The following is a 15,268-nucleotide window of genomic DNA, read 5'->3' on the forward strand; positions in this document are numbered from 1 at the left end:
GGTGGCCGGGAGTGGCCACTGCACTCCAGTCTGGGCAATGGAGTGAGACTCCAGCTCAAAAAAAAAAAAAGAAATGACAACATAAATCCTATCCCTGGGCCCTTGCCTTCTGAGGGGATTCTTATGGACCTGATACCCCTGAGCTGCAGAGAACTTAATAAAGCCTGTAAAATAAAGCACTTGTAGTAAGTACTACATGAACTACAACACCCAACAGGCTTGGATGGAGCTACATTAGATATAACTTGAAATACAGACATTTTGAAAAACCTCAGCACTAAAACATGACTCATTTTAAACCCAGTTTAGGTTTTGCTGTCATACTGAGTAAGAACTTAGTGTGAAATCATCTCAGGCAAGGAATATGAAGGAAATAAATGCAGTCTGCCTTGAGTTCAAGAGCACAGGGGAACAGACTACGGGGAGGCTGGCATCATGGTAGGGAGTAAAAGAGGAAATCTCTAGACAAACAGGCCAATGATTGGGTCAGGTACCAGCCTCAACACATCCACTAGCTATGTGACCTTGGAAAACTCAGTATTCCTGACGTCTGGTTTCCTCATCTGCAAATAAGGGTTAACAGTACCCAGAACGTAAAAAAAGCTCAAGGAACTGAATCCCAGCCATGCAATTACTTGCTCTACAACTTGGCAAATTGTTTCCTCCTGAAAAACTATTTTGGAGGAACCTTTTAAGAACTTATCTTGATCCTTTATACAACACACATAGCACAAGCTTGCCACAAAGTAGAGGCTCAATAAATAGAAGTTTGATTTCCAGTACTCCTGTTAGAAATAAATGTCACTGCAAATGTACATGTAAGTGCTATTGTATTTATTCCTAATGGATTCTTCTGGGAAAGGGAAACCAAAAATCAAGTCTCTTGCCTAGGACATTCTGTGTGGCTCCTATGTCTTCGAAGGTGTGCCTGGCTGCCTTTTGTGAACGCCTTTTCCTTTTCCTTCAGTTTATTTACCTAAGTGAACAGGATTCAAAATTCTTTAATCATTTCACTAAAGCTCAGTGTAGAGTGCCAACTCAACAAGCCTAATGCTACCTTGGCAGTCAGATCACATATCTGAAAATGAACAACAGAAATACCACAGCCAGGAAATAATCTGCTCCATAATCTGAATTGGGATTTGTGGGCTTCCCAAAAGCAACAAGTTTGTATTTGATAAGGAGACTGTTAGCTCTATCTTTATGATGGGGAGAAAGAAAACCAACTGCTCCCTCCTGAAAGCCTAGTGCCTTGAGCGCGGTAAACATAGTCAAAACCTATTCATTTGCATCTAAAGCAGCATGCAAATAAAACCTTTTGGATTGTACCCCTATAAAATTAAAAATAAAATAAAAAATACCTTTTGGAGTAGATGATTATGTGTAAAACTGATATTGTAAGTTCAGGGACATCATCCAAATCCTTTCACTAATAGTTTTATTTCAAATATACTTATCAGGGAAATTAAACTGTAAATGATCCCCAACCTTCCCAAAATTGTTGTAGGGAGTTTCTTGATTCTAATTCAGTTGATTAGGAGGTGTGGCCCCATTCTGTTTTCTGAGTTTGTAAGAAAAAAGTCTCAATAGTCACTGACAACTTACATCAAGACAAATTTTCAATACCTAACACTAAATCCATATGAACTATTAGTAAGGACTCAGGATAAAAAGCTGAATGTTGACATCTCGTAAAGAAAAAAAAGGTACTCAGTCTGGTCTCTTTTGCCACTAAGTGAACCTGGACGGGTATTTGGGACAGTTTCCCATCTGTTTAGAGGAGGGAAGATATTGAAATGGTGCCTGTGGTCTCTTCCAGTTTACATGAGTTCAGGTTCTTCACCTTTTAGCTTATATTTATGGTACAGCCAGTTTGGGCCTAAGACAAAATCCCCATAATGTACTAACGTGCTCATTTTAAGATTCTAAATCACCATGTACAGAAACACTGATTTAAAATGGTACTTGGGCCAGGCACGGTGGCTCAAGCCTGTAATCCCAGCACTTTGGGAGGCAAAGGTGAGGGGACTACCTGAGCCTATGGGTTTGAGAACAGCCTGGGAACTTGGCGAGACCACATCTCTACAATAAATCAAAAAATTAGCTGGGTGTGATAGCATGTGCCTGCAGTTCCAGCTACTTTGAAGGCTGAGACAGAAGGATCGCCTGAGCCCAGCAGTTCGACACTGGGGTGGCCGTGAGAGTGCCACCGCACTCCAGCCTGGGCGATGGGGTGAGACTCCAACTCAAAAATAAAATAAAATAAAATGGTACTTGGCCACATAATGGAAATTTAAAGAGCATTATATTAGGTTGGAAGTCTAACTTCCTACCTTTTGGTTCTTTCTTTAAAGTTCATACAATTCTTTATCAACATTCCCCTGTGGACCCTTTGGTATCATGTGCTGTTTATATAGAAATAATCCCACAATTTGCTTTTGAGACCTGCATCCTAAAACCAAAATAGCTCATGATACAGCCTCTAAGTCATCATTTATTGATTTATACAGCACCCATCACATGATTGAGGTGCTTTACAATACAGTAAACATCACAACAGAACTCACATAGTTAAATACAATCAACAAATTACAGAACTAAAAAAACTGGAATGAAGCAACATTATGTCAGATTTCAAAGATGCTGAGAAGTGGCAGTACAAAAAGGTAATTCCACCAACTGGAGACCAGACGGGCAAAGATAACACAGGCACCACAACCCAAAGTGGGCAGATTTATAGAGGGTGAGTGAGCATATAAAATATAATTTTACAACCGAGAATGAAGACCATTAAAAATACTGACACCCAAGTGATCACAGAACTAGTGGAATAACCTCACAAACATATTACCTTATAATGACAAGGAAATCAACCTCAAATGGATTTTAAGCTCAAAAGAAGAGTCCAGGAAGCCACTGAGATCATCCATCCCATTTTGAGCACAGACTGAAATCTATATGCCTCTACATGAATCTGGAATAAATTTAGGAAACGGCCAACAGTTCTATAACCCATAAGACTATGTATAAGTTGCTGATGGCTGGCACAAGATTGGGGGGGAAGGGGGAGTCCTTTTCCTAAAGCAGAGAAGAAAACACCTCACACTAATGATGAGGCACTGGTGGGACAAAAGCCACCTGGTTCAGTGTCACCTGAGCATGGGGGTTTAATATCAAATGTAGAGGCATTTAAATTTACATTATCAGATGAACACTGGGAAAGGCACAGATGACATCTCTGACAGAGGAAAAGAATTCATTAACATCTATCTAGGCCTGTGTTTCAGTATGTAGTACAGTCAGGGCACCAGGTGGAACAGAGCGTTAAGAAAGATGCACTCATTCCTGGCTCTCCCTTCCACTCCCCTAGAGCTAGCTCTAAAACACCACAAGGTTATACCAAAGTAACTGCATTAAAGTGGCACTTAAAAGTTCAAAAATAGTTTTCCCTGAGTTACTAGGTCACTTGCTACTTGCTGAAGAGTCAAATCCCAGGTTTTAACTCAACGGATTGCTGACAGAATTAAAGCAATAAGAGAGCAAATTTCTAACACCATTTTGCCAAAAACAACCACCATGTGAATAATTTCTAATTTAAGAGTAAAAGGGGCAAGACCCCATTTCTACTACCAAAAAAAAAAAATTTGCACAGGTATGGTGGCGTGTGTCTGTAGTCCTAGCTGCTCGGGAGACTGAGGTGGGAGGATCACTTGAGCCCAGGAGGTCAAGGCTGTAGTGAGTGATGACTGCGCCACTGTACTCCAGCCTGGGTGACAGAGCAAGACCCTGTCTCTGAAAAACAAAAGAGTAAAAGAGACCGTATTCCAAGTCCCTTGAAGGTGTGCAGTGCTGGCATTCTAGGTAACAATTTTTACAGTCTTTGAAAGAAAAAAACCAAGTCACAATAATCTTGAAAAAAACTGGGCTCTAATGAATTAAATCAAATAATATTTACAGTCACTATACATTTATGTGTGTTTAATAATGTTTACGGGTTTTTACAATGCTTCAGAGTGGAGAACAGACTAGGATTTAGAAAAATCACTCTTTACTGTGACTACATCCTCAACCATTTTAGTTCTGTTTTAAAAAAATAAAGTGTGTAGAGGTCTGGGCTATTGGCTATTTGGCTTCTGCCGAATCATTTCTCTGAACCCCAGGGAGCAGAAATGCACCAATTCTTGCTGATTCTCTCAATCAAACACCATGCCCCATCTGGTACTATCTCAAGTTCTATCCTTATATGCCAAAGACTACTACTCACTCCCAGCCTCACAACGAACATAGAGGAGCCCATGCCCACCTTTAACACTGGCACATGCTCATTTTACCATTTGCTGAAGTTGTTTTAGAAAACCATATGAAATATATTTATGCTCAAACATTAATCAAATTCAAATGCACTATGTCAGTGACAGAATCTATATGTCAAATAGCAAAGCATTTACCCTGGTAATGCTTTTAGAGTCACACATAAGAATCAAGATAGAACCCAATACACATACTGCCATGGCCATGTGATTTTCAAGTATTACGTTTGTTTGCATAAGGAATCAACCTGAGATTTTTCTAAACTGCACTTCTCTGGCATTCAGTATTACAACCTTCATTCAATACAATAAAAGCCAACAACTTGACAATTATTGGAAAAAAATTATATTTTGGAAGAACTCACTACATATGGTGACAGAATTCCAAAATCAAATTACATGAAAATATACACCGCAATTTTTTTGTACAATAGGTGAGAAAAATCTGCAGTAGAGAAGAGGCAAAGAAATATAAAGGACTAAGGAGAAGGGTACGAGGGTAAACAGCATTTTTAATAGCAAACCCAGAGGTTAAGTAGAAAGCCTGTAGCTATGCATGCTTTACTTATTCAACCTTAATATTAGGTGAATGAAGTGAAAAAAATAACACCAAATCAGAATTTAATATTTTGCGGGAAAATTTCAGTAAGCTGAGTTAAAAATAAACTCTTTTTAGTTCTTGGGGGTAATGACTGGGTTCAAGAGCTCTCAACAGCCAATAAATGTTATTGCTACAACCAATCCAGGATATGGGTGCAACTAGAATACAAAAAGGACAAAGCACCTATGATGACTACTCCTCTGAAGTCATCATCAAAATCAAGTAATTGCTTATTAAGTATTTCAGTATTTCAACTAAATGATTTGATAACTTTCTGGCAGAGAGAAGAGATGAAAGTAAAGGGGAGTGTGTCAAAACAAAGAAGATACAAAGGTTTAGTAAATGAAGAGAGTTTAATGAAGCCTCAATGGTTTAAAGAAAATTAAATGGAAACTTTTAATCCTAATTGCTTTTCATCTGTCATGCTTTAAGGAGTTTTTTTAAACTGATAAGAAACAATGAATATGAAAGAAAACCTGCTAATATCTTTTAGAATTTACACGATTCTTATTCTACTACAAGAAAGCATTATTTGGTACAAGGTGTATTTGTGGATGTACATGAACAGTATATATATTATCCGGATCATGTTGTGCTATGTACAGGTCTTTACAATTCTTCCTGAAGGTTAAAACAGTTCATTAGAATTCAAAATGCGCAATCATCTGTAAGTTGGCACTTGTTAGGCTCTTGTCAGCATTGATAACTGGCATGTTTTATTGCAGCCCAGTTCCAGCCAGTGTTTGCCAACTTGTTACAACAGAAGTCCAGCAATAGGTGGGTAGAGTGCAGGAAAAACAGTGCCATGTTTCTCAATTGGAGACCTACAACAAAACAAAACAAAACAAAAAAAGATTATATAATGGAACGTTAATGGAACAGTATTATATAATGGAACGTTACAAAAGAATTGATTAGAAACGTTTCTTTATTTATATTCTATTTTTTTTTTAAGTCTTGAAATTGGGTAGTTTTATTTATTTATTTTCCATTTTTAATGTTAAATACAACGGGCACACGTGTGTTTGTTACATGGACATATTGTATAGGGGATTTATATTCTATTTCTTTGGCAACCACTCCTCAATTCACTTAAGCACACTTTTGGTGCATGTCTATTATGGTAGCCACTAGCTATATGTACTACTCAATCGTAAATCTAAATTAAATCACATTGAATAAAATTTACAATTTAGTTCCTCAGTCATACTAGCCAGATTTCAAGTGCTCAAAAGTTACATGTTGCTATTGGTTGTCATACTGATTAGCATAGGTAGAATATCTCCATCATTGCAGGAAGTTTTACTGGACAGCATTGATTTAGATTTTTCAATACTCCAAACGTCTTTCAACAACACAATATATGTATTTATATTCCATATAATATCAAAAATAGACAAATTGATTAAAAGTCAAGTGACCTGGAAATTTACAACTATGAGAGGATATTCAGAGAAAAAACATAAGATTACCAAACTTCTCAACTTGCTAAATTCTATGCAGTCCACAAGTTCAGTTCAAACAACTGTCTCCATGATGCCTCCCACAAATGACCCTCTATCCCAATTAGTTCCCGTTTTATATCTGCCAGTCTCATATCCTCAGTTAGACTGGAAGTCAAGAACACAGTTAAATAAAAATCACCACCATCATATCAAGTGCTTATTATATGCCAAGCAGTGTGCTAAGTGCTTTACAAACTCATCTCACGAAATGCTCACAATCATTATATTAAAAGGCTTTCCCCTATAAAAGTGAGATATAGTCACATAGCTAATTAATAACTGTCAGAGTTTCCTGCTCAGAAAGTTAGGAATACACTGGGTTCAAGTTTTTTTTTGAGTCAGAGTCTCAGTCTGTCGCCCAGGTTGAAGTGCAGTGGTACACTCATGGCTACTGTAGCCTCAAACTTCTGGGCTCAGGTGATCCTTCCACCTCAGTCTTCCAAGTAGCTGAAACTACAGGTGTGTGCCGCCACACCCAGCTAATTTTTTGATTTATTGTACAGATAAGGTCTCACCAAGTTGCCCAAGCTAGTCTCGAATCCCTGGTCTCAGGCAATCCTCTCCCCTCAGCCTCCCAAAGTGCTGGGATTATAGCGAGAGCCACCGCGCCGGGCTTGGGTTCAAGTTTTTTTGTTTTTGTTTTGAGTTAGAGTCTCACTCTGTCACCCAGACTGGAGTGCAGTGGCCGCTTCCGGCCACCGCAGCCTCGACTTGCTGGGCTCCAGCGATCATTCCGCCTCAGCCTTTCGAGTAGCCGGAATTACAGGCACGCGCTACCACACCCGGCTGATTTTTTGAGTTTATTGTAGAGATGAGGTCTAACCAAGTTGCCCAGGTGGATCTCGAACCCACAGGTTCAGACAATCCACTCACCTCAGCCTCCCAAAGTGCTGGGATTACAGGCTGAGCCACCGAGCCCGGCTGGGTTCAAGTTTTAAAAGTCTCATCTAACAATTGAACTTTTCAGTCTTATTATATTAATACGGTACTTTGAATACAAGGAGAAGGGGAGAGGGCTTAGGGCAGCAAGAAAGAAAATACCCAATACTATTACATCTTTAGGGCAAGTGTTCCAAGGAACTCAGAATATCATATCTAATGCCAAGTACAATAACGGGCAAAAAAACTCACAGAAAAGATGACTGGGAAATCAATATATGTAATTTTAAACTCCTGACATAAGAGTTACAGCAAATTTTAACTCACACCATACACATTCATAGTCTTTTAAAGTCTAGAGTGATTTATCAATCTTGTAATCACCCAATTTCAACAATACCAAAAACTAATGATGGACTACTGCTAATGTCTTTCAAAAGGGGTTATACCAATCAATGTAAGTGGCCCTTATAAAACCATGAAATGCACCATATGTAAATATATCACCTTAACCAGAGTCAGGTTCTAACATTTGCACACAGATACACAAATGCACATACATATTTTTACTAGAAAATCTAAAGATATATACTAAAACTCAAGACAATGATATAGAACAGTTATTTAACTTTTAGGTAATGTTACTTAAATGTTTTTTAAAAGACTATTGCTCACCCAAATTAATCCCTGACCAATACATCTCTCAGGGTAGAAGAACGGGTATAAAGTTTGGGCATTCAGTAACTATTCCCCTATGATATAAATGATGAGAAATTTAAGAGCCACAAAAGAATCATTTATAAACTATTTCCATATGGGCTTTCTTTTTTTTGGAGTTGGAATCTCACTCTGTGGCCTGGACTGGAATGCAGTGGCCGTTCCCAGCCACTGCAGCCTCGACCTGCTGGGATCTGGCGATCCTTCCGCCTCAGCCTTCCAAGTAGCTGGAACTACAGGCACGTGCTACCACGCACGGCTTATTTTTTGATTTATTGTAGAGATGAGGTCTCACCAAGTTGCCCAGGCGGGTCTCGAACCCGCGGACTCAGGCAATCCACTCACCTCAGTCTCCCCAAAGCACAGCCATATGAGGCTTTAAGGGGGGAAAAAAATCATCTGAGAACTGACTGCTCTAAGTCATTAAACACGTAAAATCAGGAGACCTCACCTTTTAATAGTGAGAACCAAGCTTTAAATATCATTAGTTTCTTGAGTAGAGAAAGGAAAATGCATTCCTCCTTCTCTCTTTGAATAAAATTTATTCCAAACAGAGAAAAAGCCTCAGAACAGAAAAAGCAAGTTTGTCATTCTTTTCTCCAGAATGATAAATGTGAAAACCAAATTACCTATATAACTGTCTTAAATAGTGCTGAATTGAAAGTCACTTATATTTTGTAAGCATACCCTACATGTAACTTAAAATATGTCTGAATGTTAATTGAAATAATATCAACCATATCTACTGTTTGCCTCATATTCTTTAAATTATTCCTGTTTTTTAACCTACAGATTTTTAAAATTTTTTAATTTTTTGAGTTGGAGTCTCACTCTGTCACGCAGAATGGAGCACAGTGGCCGCTCGCAGCCACTGCAGCCTTGACCTGCTGGGCTACGGCAATCCTTCCGCCTCAGCCTTCCAAGTAGCTGGAACTACAGGCACGCGCTACCACACCCAGCTAATTTTTGATTTTATTGTAGAGATGAGGTCTCGTCAAATTGCCCAGGCGGGTCCCAAACCCGCGGGCTCAGGCAATCCACTCACCTCAGCCTCCCAAAGTGCTGGGATTACAGGCTGAGCCACTGAGCCCAGCTCAGATTAATCTTTAACCTAAAGATTAACATAAGTTAAATCACAGATTTTGGTGGAATACCTTTTTAATCCAAATTTCAACTGACTTCATTCTTAGTTCAACCCAAACTAAACTGGTAATTAGGTTAGGTACTTATTGAGGCTTTTATTTCCCAGACAGATATAATCAAGATGGTAAAAACTGAAGTAATTTGAAGACTGCTAGGTTACTGGTATACCTGGTAGTAAAGGGGAAGAAATACATTTTCATCATTTCAGATAATAATAACAGGTAGATGTGAAAGTAGATCTAAATCTTTTCAGAAAGTAAAGATATCAAATATGAAAACAGGATGGGTGGTGGATAAAGACTTTAGTCTTACACTTGAGTTGTACCTTTACATATAATACATTTAATCATAAAAATAAATAAAATAAAAATTCAGACAGTATGACACTGATTCAGCCGGGCTCGGTGGCTCAGCCTGTAATCCCGCGCCTTTGGGAGGCTGAGGTGAGTGGATTGCCTGAGCCCACGGGTTCGAGACCCGCCTGGGCAACTTGGCAAAACCTCATCTCTACAATAAACCAAAAAATTAGCCAGGCGTGGTAGTGCATGCCTGTAGCTCCAGCTACTTGGAAGGCTGAGGTGGATGGATCGCCAGAGCCCAGCAGGTCGAGGCTGCGGTGGCTGGGAGCAGCCACTGCACTCTAGTCTGGGTGACAGAATGAGACTCCAACTCAAAAAAAACAAACAAACAGACACTGATTCAGGGACCGACAAGTCAATCAATGAAAAACAGAAAGGCCCCAAACAGAACAACACATATCTAGAAATGTGATTTTATGATTTTTTTTTTTTTTTTGAGTTGGAGTCTCATTCTGTCGCCCAGACCGGAGTGCAGTGGCATGCTCCCGGACACTGCAGCCTCGACCTGCTGGGCTCCAGTGATCCTTCCACTTCAGTCTTCCAAGTAGCTGGAACTACAGGCGCATGCTACCAGGCCCGGCTAATTTTTTGATTTATTGTAGAGACAAGGTCTCGCCAAGTTGCCCGGGCTGGTCTCGAAACCACGGGGCTCAGGCAATCCACTCGCCTTGGTCTCCCAAAGTGCTGGGATTACAGGCTGAGCCACCGAGCCTGGTCTAAAATGGGATTTTGTAACATAACTGACATTGTGTATCAGTGGTGAAAGGAAGGACTTAATAAATGGCATAGTCAACAACTGGGCCAGGCATGGTAGTTCACGACTGTAATCATAGCACATTGGGAGGCCAAGGTGAAAGAATTGCTTGAGTGCAGGAGTTTGAGGACAGCGTAGGCAACATAGCAGAACCTCATCTCTACAAAAATTAGCCAGGCATACTGGCACACGACTATAGTCCCAGCTACTTGGGGGGCTGCGGCAGGAGGATCGCCTCGCCCACGGGTTCGAGACCAGACTGGGAAAGTTGGCCTAACCTCATCTTTACATTAAATCAAAAAGTTAGCCAGGCATAGTAGTGTGTACTTATATTTCCAGTTACTTGAAAGGCTGAGGTGGAATGATCACCTGAGCCTAGCAGGTTGAGACTGCAGTGGCCATGAGCGTGCTACTGCACTCCAGCCTGGGTAACAGAGTAAGACTCCAACTCAAAAAAAAAAAAGAAATGTCAATACCTAGTATTAAGTCATGATGGTAGATCAAAAGGCAAAACAAAAGAAACTAAATTGAAATAAGTACTTTATCATTAAAAAAAACTAGCCGGGCTCGGTGGCTCAGCCTGTAATCCTGCGCCTTGGGAGGCTAAGATGAGTGGACTGCCTGAGCCTGCGGGTTTGAGACCTGCCTGGGCAACTTGGCAAGCCCTAATCTCTACAATAAATCAAAAAAATTAGCCAGGTGTGGTAGGGCGCGCCTGTAGTTCCAGCTACTCAGAAGGCTGAGGTGGAAGGATCACCGGAACCCTGCAGGTCGAGGCTGCGGTGGCCGGGAGCGGCCACTGAACTCCAGTCTGGGCGACAAAGTGAGACTCCAACTCAAAAAACAAAAAACAACAACAAAAAAACTATACCATTAGCCTGGGCCCGGTGGCTCAGCCTATAATCCCAGCACATTGGGAGGCTAAGGCGAGTAGATTGTCTGGGCCCACAGGTTTGAGACTAGCCTGGGCAACTTGGCAAGACCTCATCTCTACAATAAATAAATAATTAACCGGGTGTGGTAGCATGTGCCTGTAGTTCCAGCTACTCAGAAGGCTGAGGCGGAAGGATCACCGGAACCCCCAGCAGGTCGAGGTTGCAGTGGCCAGGAGCGGCCACTGCACTCCAGTCTGGGCGACAGAGTGAAACTCCAACTCAAAACAAACAAACAAACAAAAAAACTATACCATTAGCCTGGGCCCGGTAGCTCAGCCTGTAATCCCAGCACTTTGGGAGGCTAAGGCAAGTGGATTGTCTGGGACCGCAGGTTTGAGACCAGCCTGGGCAACTTGGCAAGACCTCATCTCTACAGTAAATAAATAATTAACCGGGTGTGGTAGTGTGTGCCTATAGTTCCAGCTACTTGGAAGGCTGAGGTGGAAATATCATCTGAGACCAGTGGGCCGATGCTGGGATGGCCATGAGCATGCTACTGTACGCTAGCCTGGGCGACAGAGTGACACTCCAACTCAAAAAAACAAACAAAAAAAATAAATTGTACCATTAGTGAAAAAAAACCAGACACCATACTAACCATATGAATACAGAATATCTAGTTAAAAACAGCAGAATACACTAAAGAAGAAAAGCAGGTTAAACCACAGTCTTGAGAACCAGCAGACAATTGGATAATACCACTAAAAAAATGAAATCAATAAAAACAAGCAACTCAAATATGCAAAATTACACAATTTTCAAAAAATTGTAAGACAAAAAAAAAATCAAAGGCATGATTTCTAAAATGAACTTACCCTGAAATAAGTGAAGTTACTACCTACAAAATAAATGTCACTCAAAAGCAGTCTCTTGGCTTTTTCTTACACAGCGGGCAACTTTTCTTTTAAATTCTCCATTTCTGTCTTCCCTCCATTCTTTCTGTAGATAAAAAAGTAATAGCAAATGATTTGATGCAAACTCTTATTTTAATTTTAAATGCAATCCCTTGGTAATCTGAACAATTCGAAAATATAAGTTGGTATTTATAAAAGCATTCAGAAATCATTTTTCTAAAGCATTCTGCTGGGATACACAGCAGAAATCTCCTATGCAAATTACTTCTACAAGAAAAATTCTCTAAGAAAAAGGTCACACAACATGCACAGTTTTGCTTTACACTGAAAAAGAAAGCAACAATTTACAAATAAGACATTCAGACTATCTGAAGGATTGTCAACTCTCCCTATTGGAAACAACCAGAAAAGAAACACAAACATGTCTGCAATATAAAGGAGATAGGTGTGATGCAGCATATTGAGATGATATTAAGTACTATTTCTAGTACAATTAACACGGTCACTGCCAGGCACATGAAAATGGAACACTGAGCTGGGCATGGTGGCTCATGCCTGTAATCCCTGACACTGGCAGGCCTGAGTCCAGGGATTCAAGACCTGACTGGGCAACTTTGCGAGACTTTGTCTCTACAATAAATCAAGAAAAATTAGCTGGGTCTAGTGGTGTACACCCGTGGTTCCAGCTACCTGAAAGGCTGAGGTGGCTATGAGCATGCCACTGCACTCCAGCCTGGTTGACAGACTGAGACTCTGACAAAAAAAGAAAGAAAAAAAAGAAGGGAGGGAGGGAGGGAAGAAGAAAATGGAATACAGTTGATTTCACCTAGCATGTAAACAGCAAAAAATTCTCACAAAATGCCTGTTTTTTTTCTTTGGAGTCTCAGTCTACTCTGTTGTCCAGGATGGAGTGCAGTGGCACTCTCATGGCCACCGCAGCCTTGACCTGCTGGGCTCAGGCAATTCTTCTGCCTTAGCTTTCTAAGTAGCTGGAACTACAAGCGCACACCATCACGCCCGGCTAATTTTTATTGATCCATTGCAGAGATAAGGTCTTGCCAAGTTGCCCAGTCTAGTCTTGAACCCATGGGTTCAGGCAACCCTCTCACCTCGGTCTCCCAAAGTGCTGGGATTATAGGCATGAGCCACCGCGCCCAGCCTTCACCCATTCTTCCTTTTTCACTCCTGCCTCAAGAGTAAGACTCCCACTTAAAAAAAAAACAAAAAAACAACCCTCTAAAAGACACACTAATCATTAGATAAATTGCAATGCTAGCATGTACAGAGATTATTATAGAACTAGTATAGAACAATGGAAGAAGAAAACTAATCTATGCCAGAGGAGCATGAAAGTAAATCATCACAGACCCTGGGAAAGATAGTTTTGAGCATTTAGGGGGACAAATGAATATAAATTGGGAATGTGGTTATAACATGAAATTGTGGTTATAACATGAAATTATGGTAAATTTGCTTAGGCATAATAATGGCAATGTGGTAATGTACAAGAATGTCCTGATCTTTCAAATGTTTGCTGGAGTATTAATAGGTAAAATATTAGAATTACCTCATTTTCATTAGTAAGGAAAAAGGGCAATTCCAGTTAAAAAGGGGAAGGAGAATCTCAAACAAAACAGAGCACCTAAAAACAGCACTATAGTAAAGATAAGGGACAATGACAGCAGGGAGATGAGATGGGAAAAATTGTGAAGGATTACTTGAGGACAGGAGTTCAAGACCAGCCTAGGCGAAACAGCAAGATCCCATATCTAAAAAAATAAAATAAGCAGCCTGAGCAACATACTGAGACTCCATCTCTAAAAATCTGAAATAAATTAGCTCAACATGGTGGTGTACACCTTAGTCCCAGCTAGTTGGAAGGTTGATGCCACAAAATTTCTTGAGCCCAGGAGTTACAGGCTGCAGGGACCTATGATTGTGGTACTGCTCTCCAGCCTAGGTGACAGTGAAATCTTATAGTTCCAGCAACTTGGAAGGCTGAGGCAGAAGGATCACCTGAGCCCAGCAGATCTAGGCTGCAGTGGAGTGCATGCCACTGCACTCCAACCTGGGTGACAAGAATGGTGAGACTCCAACTCAAAAAAAAAAAAAAAGCCGGGCATGGTGGCTCAAGCCTGTGATCCCAGCACTTTGGGAAGCCAAGGCAAGACTGCCTGAGCTCAGGGGTTTGAGACAAGCCTGAGCAACATGGTGAGACCTTGTTTCTACAATAAATCAGAAAACTAGCCAGGCGTGGTAGTGTGCACCTGCAGGTTCCAGCTACATGGAAGGCTAAGGCGGAGGGTAGCCATGAGAGGCATGCCACTGCACTCTAGCCTAGGCGACAGAGTGAGATGCCAACTCAAAAAAGAAAAGGAAAAAAGGGAAGCTATTACACTAATGAAGGTAAGAAGTAAGAAGGACTTAAGTCAATGGCACAGGAGTAGAAAGGAGTTTAAAAAGGCTTAAGTAATATGGTTGACATTCTCTGGTGACTGAGATAAGACTAGTCAAGGATGGCTTCTAGGTGCAGGGTAAATTTTTTTTTTCCTTTCCTGACAGTTCCAAAGCAGGGAAGAGCTAACATAGCTGCTTTTTTTTTTGAAGTCCACTCTGTTACGAACTGTGATGATGATATCATCTCTATTATTATACATAGGGAACACTACAAATTCATAATAGCAAAAGTATGCTTATATCTTTGTTCTACTGAGACCGTATTAAAATAATATTTTTCTTTTACTCCTGACAAGTTGCAAAAGATTTTTCTTTTAAGGTATAAATCTTTTTTTTTTTTAGTTGGAGTCTCACTCTGTCGCCCAGACTGGAGTGCAGTGGCCGCTCCCGGCCACCGCAGCCTCGACCTGCTGGGCTCGGGCAATCCTTCCGCCTCAGCCTTCCAAGTAGCTGGAATTACAGGAACGCGCTTACCATGCCCGTCTAATTTTTTGATTTATTGTAGAGATGAGGACTCACAAAGTTGCCCAGGTGGGTCTGGAACCCGTGGGCTCAGGCAATCCACTCACCTCAGCCTCCAAAGGCGTGGGATTACAGGCTGAGCCACTGAGCCCGGCTAGGTATAAATCTTTAACAGCTAAGACGATGGCAAAGAAGTCAACCAATAATAAGGTTTTCTAAAAGACCAAAGGCAGATGGAAGAGTATTAAAACATGGAAGAGAGAAGAGCAATTAGCAGCATAGAGAAAACTGG

General features: G+C 40.7%; 1 protein-coding gene across 1 annotated transcript in view; it reads right to left on the bottom strand.

The window, feature by feature from the left end:
• Positions 1 to 2,474: 2,474 nt before the first annotated feature.
• The window catches only part of UBE2G1 (ubiquitin conjugating enzyme E2 G1), a 98,413-nt gene continuing 85,619 nt past the window's right edge, over positions 2,475 to 15,268 (bottom strand). Inside the window, exons 5-6 of the mRNA XM_008047888.2 lie at positions 12,019 to 12,142; positions 2,475 to 5,735 (exon numbers count right to left, since the gene is read on the bottom strand). Coding sequence (XP_008046079.1) covers positions 12,056 to 12,142 — 87 coding nt within the window. The 3' untranslated portion in view covers positions 2,475 to 5,735; positions 12,019 to 12,055. The remainder of the gene's footprint in view (positions 5,736 to 12,018; positions 12,143 to 15,268) is intronic.

The sequence above is a fragment of the Carlito syrichta genome, unplaced genomic scaffold (genome assembly GCF_000164805.1).
Source record: "Carlito syrichta isolate Samal-C Ts95f unplaced genomic scaffold, Tarsius_syrichta-2.0.1 Scaffold118031, whole genome shotgun sequence".
Classification (NCBI taxonomy): Eukaryota; Metazoa; Chordata; class Mammalia; order Primates; family Tarsiidae; genus Carlito; species Carlito syrichta.